General features: G+C 41.0%; 1 protein-coding gene across 1 annotated transcript in view; it reads left to right on the top strand.

Moving 5' to 3' along the window:
* Positions 1 to 18219, top strand: part of LOC111075657 (cyclin-dependent kinase 5 activator 1) — a 51300-nt gene that overhangs the window by 17059 nt on the left and 16022 nt on the right. The window contains exons 3-4 of the mRNA XM_022369095.2: positions 3244 to 3381; positions 9923 to 10128. Of these exons, the coding sequence (XP_022224787.1) occupies positions 3244 to 3381; positions 9923 to 10128 (344 nt within the window). The remainder of the gene's footprint in view (positions 1 to 3243; positions 3382 to 9922; positions 10129 to 18219) is intronic.

Raw genomic sequence — 18219 nt, 5'->3', positions numbered from 1 at the left:
GTCCGACTTTTTCCCTCGCCACCTCCGCAAATGATCTGTTCGCAGGGTGGTTTTTCGTCCGCTTGGCTTGCTGGGCATGGCCTGGCTGTTGAGCGGGATCAACCGCTGAGCGCTGCCGCTTGATCGGGTGCTTGGCTTCGCCCTTTCCAGCTTTGGCTGCCTAGAAATTCGTGATAATTGAGCTGGCCCAAAGCCTCTGATCGTTTCCCTTCACTGACGACCTAAATTCAGGCGGCTTCTTTCCCTGTGGTGCATTACCTCCGCCTGCCGAGGTTGACGGGGGTTCCCCGGTCACAAGGCGCTTTCCAGCCGCGATTACGCTCTGCTTGGCAGCCCCCCCGATACCCGGTTTACCCCTGGTGCACCCCGACGTGGATGGGCCCGATTGGCTTATCGGAGCTCTCCTCGCATCGGTAGCTGCTAGAAGACGGCGGACAGACTGAGTTTCCTTCCCCGTCTTCTTAGGACCTGGTTTTCCAGGCGTTGATGTAGAGGGATTATCTTGTCCCTCCGGTACTTTAGGAGGAGTACCGAGCTCCTTTGTTATTTTTTTATTTTGTTTAGGCATATGGTTCCCACGAGTAGGCGGGAAGGGGATAGTCACCCGAGGCATAGCCTGCTTGCCCCGGGAAGCCTGATTTAAACTGGAGGTGAGCAGGTATCCAGAGTTCACATATACAGCACTGAGCTCCCCCTCGGCCACGCATTCATTAGCATATCCTGGTTCACCGTGGATTGGGGTAATTTCACTACGAGAGTTTTCTTCTCTCCGCCCGACTACAATTAGCCAGCATCCGTGGCAGAGTCTTGACCGTACCAGGACCTGCTTCCAGCCGCCCCCACGAGGAGAGTATAGTCGCACTTCCACTGGTGTGTACAGTTACGGCGGGTGACTGGTCGCTCGTGATCCCGCCGCATCCTAGAAACCAGGAGCAAGGCCGCATCGCTCCCACCCCTAGTCCAAGGGTCCAGTTATGGCGAGACAGCCCTTCATCTGTTAATCCCCCTGTATCACCCGAACGGCTGACGGCCAACAAGGCAAATTAATTTAAATAAGCCACCACCCGGGAGCTCAATTTAGATATCGAATAATTTGATGAAAGAAAGTTTTGGACATAGCGGTACTTTTGATTTTGGAGCGTTGAAGAAATCATTGCTCGGTCCAGAAGAGGAGACCTAAGAGTTAGACTTAAAACTTGAGGCAGGAGGTATAATGGGATTGAAAACTAAGTTGTATACAATCTCACTAATGTATTTAACCCAATTAACTATTATAAGTAGACTGAACGTCGATTTTGTATACAAACAAAAGCAACACCATACCTTCAATATCCTCAAAAATTATAAAAATTATTTTAAATCGCTCTGCCAGTGAGGTGACAGTTTTAAGACGGATGATTACACATTATTCAAATGCAAGAAGCCCCAGAAAGGGTGCATGACTTAAAAACTACTTTTGACTGATGATAGTAAAGTTGTATTTTATGGTAAGATAGACTCAAAAGAATATGTTTGGCATTCACAGTACCACTCAAAATCATGAAAAAAAGCATTGGGCATGTTAGTCTGAGCCCTATGGGGATCAGCTCATTTGAACTAGTGCCACTGGCTTTGGAGTATTGATCAAAACTGTGCTTGAAGGCATACTTAAGAATACATTACATTCATATTCCAGTTGGAAAATACATTACATTCATATTCCAGTTTAAAAATTCCTTTCAAAAGGATGCTTAAACAGGATAATGACCTAAAACTCTCACAAAAGCTCGCTAGAAATTGGGTTTAATCGGAAAATATCGACGTTTTGCAATGTCCAGCTCAGTCAACGGATCTTAATCTCATCGAAATCTTATGGGAAAATACCAAATACATTGTTGCAACTGAAAATCCGTTAGCAAGAGCCAAGTTTTACCATGTGGTTCAATGAATATTGTCTCAAATCCTCTAGAAGGATTGGCAAATGATTAATGACCCATTTCCGGCCGGTGCATATTCGACGATGGCATGCGGTCGGCGGAGAATGTCAGCAAAGGACTGAAAACAGTGTCCAAGGATTTTATTGCCGGGCAGCTGTTTTTTTTCTTTGTGGCTGGCTATGTGACGACAGCCTCAACGGTGGCATTTACCATCTACGAGTTTACTTTTTCATTGAACAGCATATTTTATGGGTACCTCGGCTAATATGACGTAAAACAAGAAGATAAAAAACTTTTTTTTTTCTTATTGTAGCTCTATATACTTTTTCCAGCATTTCTCCAATTTTTTTTCCCTTCCAAAAAATGGACTTGTCAAGGTCCTTAAAATAGACATTTTTTGTGAGATGACTTCAACATTGGACTCAAACCTGTTTCCGCACAGCCATTTGTTCTGGTTAGGATACAAGAAATAGGCACTATGAACTAAATACAGAAAATTGGGTGAGAAAGGCGCAATTCGAAGCATAAATCATGAATTTTTGCAATGAAAACTGCACATGTCTGCACTCTTTCATTTTCCTGGTAGAATCGGCCCTAGGAACCTACTGTTTTGACTGCTTTGGTTTCTGGTGTGTTTTGATGGATCCACGGTTAATCCACGATAACGAAACGGCGAAAAAACTCATCCTTATTGTGGTTGAACAATGTCTAACACTCCCTCGAAGTTGTCTCACGAGTGCGTTTGTGTAGGATTTTTGGCAAACTCGGCAGCTATCTTGCGAACAGCTTTCTCATACCCAAGTGCTCACTCAAAATATAAATCATTTCCTCCGTTGAAATCGATGAAGAATAGATCCCATAGTACTTATCAAGCTTTTCCTTGCTTTCAGTGGTCATGTTTTCCGCAATAAATAATATTTAATACGAACAAGAACTTCACTGAGAACCACAAACAAACTGGCACAGCTTCATAAAATTTTGAAAGGAATCAGCTGATAGATGCCCTTTGACAGAAAAATATTGTCATATCAATTAAGAGTCGGATAATTTAAAAAGTCTGGGAAAAGGCCGATTATGGCAAAGATTGAATTCTGCGAATTACCCCCTTCGGCGTGTTGACAATTAATGTAAGTGAGAGTATACGAAGAAGCAAACTGTTTGTTTTAAAGAGTATGTTAATTGCCGTATGCTAGAAAAGAGTTTGATTTAGTTTATGCTTAAGAGATAGTTGTCTTGTGTCTTTGTGCTGCCCTGTGCCTGCGTTTAGCCGAACAGACACTAATCATCAATTTGTATCGTAATTAAATAGATGATGCATTTTTTTCAGGCATCTACTTCAGAATTGCTGAAGTGCTTAGGAATTTTTCTACATTGTCGCTGCCAAAGACTTAGTAACTTCGATGCTGGCGATGCTGTGATGTGGCTAAGAGCAGTTGATCGTAGTTTATTGCTGCAAGGATGGCAGGTAAGATGAGTGTGTTACAGAGCCGTAAAGTATATATTTTCGTGGTGAACATATAAACATCTTCTATATATATACAAATCTCGTGTCACTGTGTTTGTGGTTGAACTCCTCCCAAATGTCTTGACCGATTTTCATGAAATTTTTGGATAGGTTGTAAAGTATTTTTTATCTTCAAATTATCACCCATTAACTTTTAGTCGTGATTTTAGTGTTTTTTTTTTTATCAAGTAGTGCTTTACTTTAGTTGTCAGTGTGTTTTGTGACATGATCTAATAAAATGTGTTAAAGTGTTAAAATGCCAGTTGCACCGTCGATATAATCATGCAAGATTAAGGTGACATCATAGCTTAGGTAGAGCTGCGCATTGGTCGTAAATTATTTTTGATCTTCATATTTCCACCAATATCCTTTCTATCTCGATTTTAGTGTTTTTGGACTAAGTAGTGCTCTGAGTAAATTTGGTAAATTTTTTGTCATTATACAGTGCCAGCAGGATGCTGGGGGGTCAGTTGCACAGTCAAAAAAATAATGCAACATTCATGCGACATAATAGAGCAGAAAGAAGCGAAGAATATAACGAAAATGTGCGTGAGGACATATCGCACTTGCGGGAGTCTCAATCACAAGATATACAAAATGAACAAGGACAATTGGAACGGAGACGTGGGCGGCGCTATATACATGGTCAACATCAGAAAGTATTGATTGGTGCTATGGACAAGGAATGTCCCCATTATCACGCACTCAAATAAGATGAGTCAAATGGTATGTGCGAATCAGGACAAGTGGAACTAACTGAAATGGAGACATCACCGGAACCATTGAACAGCTTGCTAATCGGCACAGATCTAGATTAAAAAATCTTTCTGAAGTTCATTCGAAAATTCAATTCATGCTTCCAAATGACATCGTTCGGAGCAAACGAAATAGTCAACAATATTGTTTTAACAAATATACTTCAATCGCGCACTCGCCAATCGCGTAGATCACTTTGCGGTTACCATAACCTCAATTCGGCAATATCCAGGCGAATAGTTGGAAAGATGGATGAATTACTTAACCAGCACAATGAATAATTGAAATTATTAAAATCACACATGTACATACGTAGATGGATCTGTATTAATATTGAAGAACGGGATCCCGCAACAGGTGTCGAAATAAACAAGACAGTCAGTTCGATGGATTTTTATGCGTATCGTATGATGATTCGACGCAGTCAGGATAATATTACTCTACGATGTAGTAAGCTATGCCAACAACTTATGGTCGACATATACGCAAAGAGAGCGAAGCGAGTGAGCAGGGGGCTTGCCAGCTATCCAAGAGTGGCGGAGAGGCGGTTGTAATGGGAAGGAGCCCCGTCTGTGGGGAGAGAAGGACCCCGAGAGAGCAGCGGGATAATGGGATCCGGCCGGTAGTGGTCCTGCGCATGTCCAAATATGGCCATGAGATCACGCCACCAGCCTCAACGAAGAGCAGCAATAACGGAATAACGGAAGCGGATGGCCAGATGATTGCATATACAAGTGCAAGCCCAGGAGAGATAATAAGAAAGATCACTCGCCTGCTAGGTGAGTGCATTGAGAGCAAACAGGTCGTGCGTGGAGTAAGTGTGGCGGATTTGGGCCCACTGCCAAGAATCTAAGGCCCTCCAATTCTTAGACCCGACGGTGCCACGTTTGGGAAACCCTATGCGCCACATACAATCTGCGCACGATGGGTTCGCTATCAATAGACACGCCCGGCTCTTTGTCTCCTACCACATGCCTCCACTCCAACGTCCCAGGCTGAAGACAAGCAAGATCCGTACGAGTTCATGGCGTTGCCCGTCGGGGCGGGGCAGTCATCGCTGTGGAGGTTATCAGTAGAGTCCCCAGAGGAGCTTATCGCAAATCTGGCTATCCTGGTGAAGAGCCGATCCCTTAGCTGACTGCGGGCGAGAGCGAGGAGGACGGCCATGCTGCCATGCCCTCACGCTCAAGGGAGTCGCGTAGCCCACTCCGGGCTGGAGAGGAGAAGGCCATAAGGCAACCACGCTTGGGAGTTGTCCTTCCGGTCCTTCGACGGGACGGCAATGCTGCTCTAGTTTCTGGAGGTGTAGTGTTCGTCAGACATTTATGGTCAGGACCTGGATCACATTCCGAGTGCGAAGCCGGATGTTGTTTGTCGCTAATAACAGCGATACTTTGATACTTTGAGACATTGCTGCAGGAGGTGAGGATCCGGAAACAGAAATGCGGAGAACCCTTCAAGGACTACATAGTGGAATCGTATACGCTCATGCGACCACTCAAATTCACACCGGACGAGCAGTTGGAACTCATCAGGGAGAACAGCATGCTGGACCTGAAGATGTTCATCCGGCCACACAGACGAGACGGTCGAAGAATTCCTTACCAGGGAATTGGGAGAGCTCGAAAAGATTAAAGAAACATCAAGCGATGCGCATACAATCAAGCAGAGTTATTATCCCAAGAATCCCAAGATGCAGGCCGATATCAACCAGAAAGTGGACGAATTGCTCAAGCTAGGATGCATCGTGGGTTTCTGCGTCGACTTAAGGCACATCAACGCCAAATCCTTAAATAATTCCTATCCCATGCTCCGGCTAGATTTCAGTTGGACCAGTTCCGGGAGGCACGCTTTATCAGCAGCCTGTATTTAAAGGACGGATAATGGCAGATATTAAAGAATCGTTTGCCTGCCAGGACGACATAATAGTCATTGAAAGAACCAAGGAAGAGCACGGGCGGTACCTGGAAGAGTTGCTGTGGCGTTTTCAAAAGGCAAACTTGAGACTAAACTTTGGTACATGCCAATTCTTCCGGCAAAAGTTGTGTTAATTGGGACACCTGGTGACGGGAGAGGGCTCGTGCACAAATCCGCCACCCTGGCGCAGACGTTGAGCACACTATTAAAGAAGAAGGCGAAGACAACATGAATAAAGGACAACCACAATAACGAGGACATCACGAGGAGAACACCAGCGGCGATTGTGAGGGTCAGCAGGCAAGGAATGCCGGAGGTTATAATATGCGTTCCAGAGCCCGTCCGGAGAACATGGCAAAGTTGAAATATACAAGAGTCTGATCAACAAATAGAAGTAGGAACGAGTGGCACAAATGCTGTCACGCAGGATAGAATCCGTGTCGAACCCGAGTATAAGGGACGTTAAATAATAAAGAAGGACCTTAATGCTAAGGAGTGCTCGACGATCCGCAGGAACCAGCAGGAGCAAATGCACCAAGGCCTCGAAAAGGAGAAAGAAGGCATGAACATCGGTTGTTAGAATGGCAAGGAAAATACCGGAAGATACATGGATTCCAAAGACGTGCTGTGCGTTGAGTTCGAGGGCGCGGTGGCTCCAGATGGGGGTTCGGAGGATGAGCCAAGATCCTGGTCACAGTCCAGGACAAGGCCAGCTTCGAACGTCGGGACCAGTCAAAAAGCGGATGCCGACCGGATGATACCCGAGTCCGAGCCGCTGCACGGAGGTAACGTGAAAACTGAATTTCGAACCAGTCCGAGGGCAAGAGGCCAGGTGGCTGGCCGGCATTCGACAGCCAGGTCGGAGACCTGATGACCTGTTGATTGCGGGTTCGAATGATTGTCAGCATCCTGTTCTGAAGCCAGAGGTCTGGCTTGAAACGGAGGATTGTGGGATGAGGAACTTCAATGAATCTAAGCAGCATGGTGATCATCGTCGTAAGGGTGCAATCAGGTCAGGAATAGAAAAAAAAAGGGAATTGACTTATTAGATAATTATGAGTAAAAAAATATGAAATCGACCCGAATCGGCTGCCAAGGGTGAACGCGGTGAGCGCGCCGGATAGAAGACAAACGTCACTTTAAGAAAGGGAGTGGCAAGAGTCGAGAAAGCTTTTAGCGCAAGGAACACAGGCACGAGCCCATAAAAATGGAAAGGAGAAGAACAAATTTTTCTACAAGAATTTTGTAGATTACTGGGAGCTTTAGGGCAGTGGGGTTGGCTGCTGTCCGAAGTTAGGATAGGGAGGAATCGAAGGAAAATTGAAAAACAAGTGCTCGGGGGAAAAAAGTAATGCCACAATTTTTTTGTTTCATATTTTAAAATGTTCTTTCATTTCTTTAAATCTTCTTTATTCATAATGTTATTTTCGCGTCAGTGCTGGGACTGCTAGTCTGATGACGAGTTGCATTGCGAAAATCAGAATTTTTGCTTTGTTGGAAATCTGACGGTGGGTCAGAGCTTGTAATTAAGGGGATTGTGTTTTGTGTGTTTATTTTTATTCTTAATTTTAGGTGTGGTGTAGGTGTACTCATAAGCGGGAGCTGCCTGTTTGGGACAAGCCATGGGGACCTGTTCGAAGGAAAGGAAGTTAAAATGAGGCAATCGAGCCTGATGCGTCGGGGGTATTGTTCCTTCAAGTCCCATAGCCAGCCACCGGAGAACTGGCTCTCGTGGGAAGGTTACCGGGCACGGAGGGATATAGACCGAGGAGCGTTTACAGAAGCGAGCGGCCAGGACTGAGAGATGGCCAGGAGGCGGCCAACGGAGCGCACCAAGGAGCAAGTGTCGACAGAGGTTGAGGACCGGCTGGTTGAACAGGTTGCCGAGGAGAAGCGATGTGGCGAAATGGCGTAGGCGGATCGCAGTGGCAGCTGCAAAGGAGGCACTGAGACAGCAGCGTGTGTGAGAGGACGCGCAGACGTTCTTCATGGCACTGAAAGCGTATGGCGACGACTTAAGGAACCTTTCAACTCGGAGCACTTGTCTCAGCCTTGCAATTGATATAGATGTCAATTGGACTCAGATTAATCAAGGTGTCCAGAGCTGGCTGGGGTGGATTTAAGTGATCCGGTGATCGCAAAGCAAACTGCCCGTCGGACTTTGGAGGTTTTCTAGTTTTTCAATAAAAGCAGCGTCGCCAGAGCAATCAAGTCCATCTGGACTCGCCCAGGACCAAGACCAGACTTATTAATCACCTATTTTTTTGGCTTTATTGCTTTGGTAGAGAGTACGATTTCTCTGCAATACACACCAGCATTGCAATAAATCTTCCTCCTCGGAGCGCATTATACTCCATTTTACTTACTAGCGCATTATCCTCCGCAACCACATCTTCTCCCGGATCGCATTATCTTCCGCATCATTTACGTCTCTCAGAGTGCATTACCATCTACCACGATCTCTTCTTTCCGAGCTTTTAACCTCCGATACCATATCCCTACAGCTCGCATCGAGTAGCCACGTGCATCCTGTAAAAATCCAGTATTTGCAGTTACATGGGTTTCCTCGAGCAAAAATTAACACGCGCAGCGAAACACTCGGTTAACCACGCGGCTAGAATGTTCTTAAATCTCGACATATTTTTTCTAGCGAAACCTATGTAACAATTTAATTTAACTAACAACCCGAACTGTAATCACTGAATCCACTTACCTGAATTTAGAAACGCTGAAAAACTACTTTTAAAGAAATAAACATCTAAATAGACGCACAACAACAAAAATCACAGGCGCTCGCAACAAAAGATTGCACTAATTAATCGGGTTTTCTCCCATTACCCCTTTGAGGAGACGAAATGAGCGTGAGTAGAAGAGTTAGGGTCGAATGCAGGTAGAGAAAACTAAAAATATGAGAGAGAGGGAAATCTATGGATATCTGTTTCTCTTTCTTACGTGTCTGCTTTGATCTGCAGAAGTTGAAGCTGGACAGAATTTCATGCTCACCCCGAACAATTTTTTCAATGACACTTTCATGCCGTGACAGCCAGAACAGCAGGTGCTGTAATAGACGAGTACGTAAGCGGCAGTACAGCAGCTGCGCCTTTTCCTATGCACATAAGATAGATATTAGAAGAAACGCAGTTCCTCAAAAAAATGTTACACTATAGAGAGGCTGTAATTTAGTTTTTGAATGGACTAAAGAAGGGCAAAAAAGTCAAACAATAGGTAGAACAGCGTTCAAGCACCGCTTAAAATTTTATTTTATAAATTCTAATTTCTTATTGACCCTTGCACCAATAATAACTAAAATGTTGTAAGCTAATTAAATAAAAAACACAATACCATATAATTTTTTGTGCATTTTAAGTAGCGAATTTTTACAAATTAGTGACAATTTTAAGTAGGTTTGTTTTTTATGATGACCAGGCAAACCAGTATGAGAAGGTGGGACTATTTTTTAGTGAACTTTGACTAAATACCCCCTCTTATACAAAATAATGTACGTTCATCCAATCTTAAGAAACGCAAAAAATGTAAAACAATGCAAAAAGTTTGTGTAGGCCTTCAGTAAATAGAACATTTGATGGAAATATGTTATATATAATTCTCCGACTGAACATATCCTAACATAACATAGCTGAAGGGTCTGTAATCCTTGGGTGAGTTGTGGTTTATATTCTCAGCATTGTGGATAAAGACCACTCTTTCATTAAGGTGTCATACTTTGCAATTTTTGTTATTATTACCTTTAACTGGCTATATTTAAGATAACTTCATTGCGACACCTGCAACTTCAATATAACTAATATTTTTTTTATTTTTACTTTAGGATGTCGCATTTATTAACCCGGCAAATGTTGTTTTTGTATACATGCTAGTTCGTGATTTGGTTGATGGAGAGGAATCCAAAGAATCGGACCTACAAGCTTCAGTGCTAACCTGCTTGTATCTCTCATACTCATATATGGGAAATGAAATAAGTTATCCTCTTAAGCCGTTTTTGGTTGAAGACTCAAAGGACAAGTTTTGGGACAGGTAAAACAAAATCTGTTAATTTTCTATAAATATGTATAATTTTTTTTTTTCGTCCGAAAACTGGATTCAAGACGGGGTCAGATTGTAGACGCGGGGGTCGGTACAAGACGGTGTCAGATTGAATAGCTCGATTTCAAGACAATGGTTGCTAGGTCCAGACTGAATCAAAGGGCAGGCGGGCCGAATTGCCCGTGCCCTAATGCGAGCTAGAGAGCGACAGATCGAGAAAGTGATAGCAAAGCAAAGGAAAGAAAGAAAGGCGCGAGATGAAGTGGCGAAAGAGAACGGCGCATAGGCTGCTGCCGTGAGGGAGCATGAATGCGTGCGTACAGTGGGCAGTAGGCTGGGCCAAAAATTAAACAAAAAAAAAATTTTTTTTCAAGAGAATTGGGGGAATTTCAACAGAATTGGGGGGGTGTAATTCTGTTCTTTGTTATTCAATAAAATTATACAATTTTTTTTTCAAATTTTTAGTTTAATGTTTGGGGGTTGCTAGCACGGAAAAAAAAATTTAATTCGTCGGTTTTTTCAAGTAATATAGAATCTTAGAAACTTGTTCATATTGATAATAAGGTATTTTTATTTTTTTTTAGTTGCTGTTAAAATTTAACGATTGGTGAAAGTCAAGAATTTCAGCTGAGGTTGATATATTTAGTTAACTAGTTCGCCAAAACTTGTGCAGGTTTTTTACTGCCAATAACTGATTAATGACGATATGAATGGTATCAATATATATGCAATAGATTTCACCAATTATCCAACTCATTCAGGAAAATTTTTTTTTTTAATTTCTTGATTTAAATTTTGTTTACATTCAGTAGCAACCACTAAAAAAAAAAAATAAATAAAAACATGTAAATTACTATTAAATGCAAGGTAACAAAACTAGGGGGTGTCCCGTTTGAATTCCAAAAAAAAGAAATTTTGGACCAGCCTAGTGGGCCGTGCAAACAACGAACAATAATAAGGATTTACTCTACTGCTGCACCACTGGCTATAATATATGCATTTGTCCACTATTTGGCTGCGTAACCAAACAATGTCGAAGTTTTTACATATGTATGTGTGTGTAACCAGAGAATACCAATTTTTGTTAAGCCCGTACTCAAACGAGAAGGAACGTGTGAGTCGCTTCTGGTGACGCGACTCTACTTATACCCGTACTCAGTCAGTATATACATTTTTGAGCTTATAATTTTTAAGAATTTTAATATTAAAAAAAATAATTTTAATTTTACATTTTTTTGCTACATCTGTTATCTACATCTGCATATACTATGTATATTAGCCAACGACCAGGCTACATTTACCTTCACGCTCGCACACTCTGCCGCGTTCAGTGCGCGAGCAACCCCTAGCGGAGGAGATGTATAATCTAAATAGTACATTTATAATCTACATGTTAGATGTAGAATATACATAGTATATGTAGATGTAGATAACAGATGTAGCAAATGTAAAATGTAAAATGTTTTTTTTAATTCTAAAATTCTAAAAAATCATATGCTCAAAAATGTAAATACTGACTGAGTACGGGTATAAGTGGAGTCGCGTCTTTAGAAGCGACTCACACGTTCCTTCTCGTTAAGATTCCTTTCGATGACTTGCTCAAATGTATTTGAATGGATGAAAGACTGTGACATAATGTTTAATTTAATCTATATTATAAATTTGTAGAAAAAATCGGGTATCTCCGCAACGCGTGCACCAAATTGCATTCCGTTTTTTTTAAATGATAGCCAGAGAATGTGGCCTGGTTCGCACAAACAAATTTGTACTTTTCTGTAAATAGGTTTCTCAAGAATAAAAAATGAATCAAACAAATCTTAAATTTGGTCAAAAAGTGTTTGTTTGAATGAATATTTCATTTCATTTCTGCGCAATGCGTGCACTAAATTGCATGCGGGTTTTTTAAATGATAGCCAGAGTGTGGCATAGTTTCTATACAAAAGTTCTTACTTTTCTATAAGTATACACAAAAGAGTGCGTTTAAACTAATCAGTGTCGTTTTTAATGTTAAATGTCGTTACAAGTTGTGGCTTCAAGGAGCCGTAAAAGTAGCCAAGACATTACACACCGCAATGAAAATAATCGTCTATGCACAGCAAGGCCCCGTTCAAATCAACGTAACAATGTTGCAACAACAACTGCAAATTAACGTCGTGATATAGAAAATCTACAAGGTATTGCATTCGCGTAAAATAGTGTCACCGATTACGCTTCTCATAGGCAAATTATAATTGGTCCAGTGAACAACTGTTGTCGCCATTGTCAGTCATTAAAATTTAAAGGTGAAGCAGATTTGCTGTGATTTGAAATTGACTGAATTGGGCAGCCCACCACAACCATTGAGCACATTACTTAATGAATTGACACCTGAGTCTAATCATTTATTGAACAATATACGAAAGTATAATTCGAGTTTTCAAATAACATATTTTGTCGCCACAAATATCATAAAAGAGAACTTCATGCCAACGTTAAAAGTAATGAAATAGTTTGGGTTATGCAAATTGAATGTTTGTTCTCATTCTATCGTATATTTTAATTTACAAGGAAGCATTGATCGCTACTGAAGACCTTTGCTTGATGATGGCAAGCAAAGCATTAGCTCACTTAGGTATGACAACGCCTAATCGTGAAATACACGACCTTTTCAACAAAGAACTGGAGCGTGAACAACAGTATCATCATGCCGATCTTAATGCGTTTGTGCAAAACAATGAGCCACAGTTGAATATCAATCAAAGAACGGCTTACGACCAAATATTGCGAGCTATCGAAGAACAACATGGACTGTTCAAAAAAACGTTTGTCATTTCGATTATTTTGGCTACCATTCGAGCACAAGGTTGAATCGCATTGGCTCTGGCTTCGTCTGACATCGCTGCCACGGTGGTTGCACGGCGCACTATGCCCTTAAGTTGCCCTTGAACATGTAGGCTGACGATAATACTACATGCAATATTTTAAAAAGATCTGCAATGACGAGAGTGCTGCACCAATGCTCTCTTATTGTATGGGATGAGTGTACTATGGACAACAAGAAGTCACTGGATGCACATTATAGTACGCTGAAAGATATTCGTGGTGATAAGCTATTGTTTGGTGGTGCATTGATATTGTTAGCAGGTGATTTTAGACAAACATTGCCTGTAGTCAAACTAGGAACTGCTGCTGATGAAACTAATGCGTTTTTGAAAACATATAATTTGTGGCGCTCTGTGGAAACATTTAGATTGACTGACTACAAATGTACGTGTTCAGTTGTAAAACGATGCTTCAGCAGATTTGTTTTCCAGACAACTGTTAGTAATTGTTATTGGCATACTTCCCGTTGACAATTCTGGCTTCATAACGCTTCCAAATAATTTTTCCACTTTTGTGCCATCGAAGGAATACTTGATTCAGAGTGTGTTTCCAAATATTGTACAAAATTATAGAAACCATTACTGGTTGAAAGAGCAATTTTGGCCGGAAAAAATAAAGATGTCATTTAGATCAACGCATCTGTTTTGAATTCCATCCCAGGATAAATACTATTTAAAAGTAAAAGTTGGAGTCACCATAATTATGCTGCGGAATCATAATCCACTACGACTTTGCAATAGTAAAAGACTTTCTGTGAAAAAAGTTATGACTAATTTACTTGAAGCAACTATTTTGACTGGGATATTTTGTGGTGAACACGTTTTAATTCCGAGAATTCCGATGATTCCGACTGACATGCAATTTAATTTTAAACGACTACACTTTCCGATTCGTCTTGCTTTTGCTATGACTATTAATAAATTACAAGGACAGTCGTTGCATTTTGTGGTTTCAATTTGGAGCATCCGGTATTTTCACATGGTCAACTGTATGTAGCGTGCTCACGACTAGGCAAATCTTCGGCATTAATTATTCATTGTACCTACGGCAAAACAAAGAATATTGTTTATCACAAAGCATTGCAATAAATAAAATATGTCTACATCAAAATTATCATTTTTTAATTTCGATGAATTCCTAAACATTAAATTCATTTAGTAGGCAGCGAAGCGCGCGGGTCTGCTAGTAGCCCATAAAAACACAAGACTATTTTTTTTGGAAATTCTCTCTTGCAAATTCGATTATTCTTGTATTATTATTATATGTATTCTAATAACATCCATCAGCCATGATACTGGTTTCCCAAACGAATTGTTTTTCCTTTGGCAATTTAATTATTTTGGTTAAATATGCTTTTTGTTTTGTTAATCACATCATATGAAACCAAACGAGAAGGAACGTGTGAGTCGCTTCTGGGGACGCGACTATACTTATACCCGTTCTCAGTCAGTAAATACATTTTTGAGCTTATGATTTTTTAGAATTTAAAAATAAAAAAAATTTACATTTGACATTTTTTTGCTATATCTGTTATCTACATCTACAATGTATATTCTACATCTAACATATAGATTGTACATGTACCATTTGGATTTTACATCTCCTGAGCTAGGGGTTGCTCGCGCACTGAGCGCGACAGAGTGTGCTTGCGAGAAAGATAATGAGCAGCGTGTCTCTGGCTGAATGGTGGCGGGGAAGCAACTGAAAATTAATTCCTCCATTCTGGCTATAATTATGATCCGATCTGATTCAGATTGGTCAATCTGGTAGATATGGGCATTCTCTACGATACTGCGTTTTTATCGTGTGTTATGAAATACATTTGTAGCGGTGTGATATCACATGAGTTTGGAAAATAAATTTGGTTTCTCTAGCTCTTATAGTCTCTGAGATCTAGGCGCTCATCATGACGGACAGACAGACGGACGGACAGACGGACATGTTGTAACGAACCATGGTTCTAACCAAATCGTCACAAACAGAGGAGTGTCAGCGCCTCCACGCCGGTCGGGAAGAATAATCTAACTGATATACACAGAGCCAACAGAACCATGGCTCTAGCCACTGTTCTCCAGAAATAGCTGTGTTTTAGCACCTCCGGAAAATAAAATTGTCATAAGCAACGCGCGCAAAGCCACTTGGCCTCAAATGTTTTACCCAAATTCAGCTATCACCTTCCGCGATACGGAGTTAACAAAAACCAATCCTAAACCCAATCCCAATCTGCAGTCGCAGCAAAACACTTCCTCAACACCACTGACCCACTCGCCAATTGCCAACGAAGCACCAAGCTTCGACCCACTTACCGCGCTCAACAATTGTCACCCAATAATCATAAGTTATCAATAAGTAATTATTTCCGGGTCAAAGACAGGTGCGATCGCAACCTGCTTAAAAAGCCCAAGCTCGGCCAAAGAAGCAGGCAGTCCATCAGCCCAAACCCAAGACACTGCACTGGCAGTCTATCAGCCCAAACCCAAGACACTGCACTAGGCAGTCCATCAGCCCCAACCCAAGACACTGCACTAGGCAGTCCATCAGCCCGAACACAAGACACTGCACTAGGCAGTCATAAATGCAAGACACTGAGCAGTCCACCAGCCCACAGCACAACTAGCAAGACAAGCAGGTCTCGAATTGTAAGCAATTAAAACGAATAAAGGCATTAATAATAATCAAAACAACAGAAGTGATCGCGTCATCAATTTTCCCATCTTACCTACTGCTCTTTTGGTCACTTCCAGGCCAGCCCCGAACTTTAAGTTCCAGCAGATCTACAAATTTCTTGTAGAGGACCCTGGACAGGCTGATGCATATTCCAGGCATCCTGAAATAGGTATCTTATACCGTTTTCCCAATAAAGTTCTCTTGTCCTCTTGTAATTCAGGACCCTGGACATGGAGATTTAAATTTTTTTAAAGAATTATGGTTTTTTTTTTCTATTGCAGAACTTTTTTTTTTAAAAATTTTTGAAGTCTGGTATTTTTTTAAAGCTTTTTTCAGAGGAAGCGCTTGTTTTTTTCACATAACTTTAGTATCTTACGTCTGGTTGTAAAGAACTTTGCTATTTTGAAAGATCAAGTACCAAATGAACAACCCTTTTTTGTTTGCTTTGTTCCCAATTGGCAGTTGGGCCCGCAACCTTCGAAAAGGTATTTTTTGTTCATTTTTTCCATATTTTAGGTTTGGTTAAAAAATTTTAGCTCCAAAGTCTCTCTTAATAGATTTTAATGAGCGATACCTGGAACGACGCCAAATTAATGCACCTATACACAAAAAAATAGACTTTTCCTGAGTTTTTAAAGTCAAAATTTCGTAAAAAATACCGCACAAAAATCATCATTTTTGCATTTCAATGCTTTATATTTCCCAGACGGTAAGCTGTAATCACAAAGTGTTTGGGCTTAACTTCTAGCTGTTTTAATTATCTTTTCAAAATATCAAAGTTCTTTACAACCAGACGTAAGATACTAGAGTTATGTGAAAAAAACAAGCGCTACCTCTGAAAAAAGCTTTAAAAAAAATACCAGTTTTCAAAAATTCTTTAAAAAAAAGTTCTGCCATAGAAAAAAAAAATATATCATCAAACCATTTCTAAGCCCCAAATCTTTAAGAAAAAGTTCGTTTTGTTCCTTGAGGAAAAATCGTGTTGACTAGTGTTACTTGCATTTTAAATTGAACAAATTTTATAAAAAAATGTCAATCGCCGGATTAATAGCATAGGATCTTCTTAGAAGTAAGAGAATACAAGAATCACGAATAGAGAGCATGCATCTGGTCGTAATTTTGTGGAACGGACAATTGGTGTGCTCAAGAGTCGGCTTATGTACCACCCTCTTAAAGTCAAAAGAATTATAAATGTGTGCTGCGCGCTGCACAACATATGCCGCGAGCGTACTTATGCAGCTTTTGGTTATGATTCAACAAATGATGTAAATAAAAATAACAATGGTCGCGACAAAGTCTAATGGCCACTTCATGGAATCATCCTCCTCAAGGCCAAACGCTTTGGCTCCTGCTACTCCGTCTACGACCTGCTTCAGCTAGATGACGCGCGACGCCGGTTACCGAACCGATCGCGAGCATGCAGGAAAGATAGGTGTTGGACTAAAATTCGAGGAAAATTAGAGCTAAACACAACTCAAAAAGCGAAACATGCAAAGATAGCTAAGGAATTGTACTAATTACGGGAAAGGTATGTTAGTATTAGTGATTTAAGAAGAGGAAGGGAACTAGTGGTGTATATTATATGGTAGAGGGAATTGAAGTCCGAGCATAGGACCCTAAATGGTTCGTGCATGGAATAATTTGATCTTAAAAGCGGAAGGAACAAAGTAATAAAGTTTCTAGTAGATCTAATAGGAATCGTAAAGTTTATGCGGCTCAACAAGTCAGGGCTATCTACGTCACCCTTGATCAGGTTGTGCATAAAAATCACCCCAAGCATTTTTCTACGACTTAATAAAGTAAGAAGGCTTATTACAAGCAATCTACGAGCATAAGATGGCAGTCTCACACCTGCATCCCAGTTAAGGCCACGCAGAGCAAAAAGTAAAAAGTTTTTCTGGACTGATTCTATACGGTCCTGGTAAACTTTGTACTGGGGGCACCATACACAAGAGCCGTACTCTAAAATCGGACGAACAAGCGACATATAGAGAGTCTTCGTTATATAGGGATCGTCAAACTCCTTTGACCACCTTTTTATAAACCCAAGCACGCCCATGGCCTTATTTACCATGGTAGAAATGTGTTCAGAAAACTTTAACTTGAGGTCTAGTTTAACACCAAGATCATCAACCAAGGTAATTCTCTCAAGAGAACCACCGCAGAGGCTATAAGGAGCCAAAAAGGGGCTGCAGCGATGAAATGTCGTTACTTTGAATTTCGAGGCATTAAGGTGTAACATATTTGCACAACACCATGACTGAAAGTTATTGAGATCGGATGCCAAGCGAGAGTGAAATGAAATGTCCTTATACTGGACACAGAGCTTAACATCATCCGCATACATGAGTACTCCAGAGTTTGTTAATACTGAAAGCAGATCATTAATAAATAGATAGATTGAGTCGTTTACCGAAGACCAAACAGTACCTGGAAAATTGAAATCACCAAGAACTATCATATGGTCTTTATCTTATAGCGAGGAAGAAACCGTTTTTAAAGCGGACAGGTGATTCTCGCATATTAAGATATCCGAGGAAGGTGGAATATACG

Source organism: Drosophila obscura, unplaced genomic scaffold, assembly GCF_018151105.1.
Source record: "Drosophila obscura isolate BZ-5 IFL unplaced genomic scaffold, ASM1815110v1 contig_193, whole genome shotgun sequence".
In the NCBI taxonomy this organism is placed as follows: domain Eukaryota; kingdom Metazoa; phylum Arthropoda; class Insecta; order Diptera; family Drosophilidae; genus Drosophila; species Drosophila obscura.
This window is presented reverse-complemented; position numbering and strand designations above follow the sequence as displayed.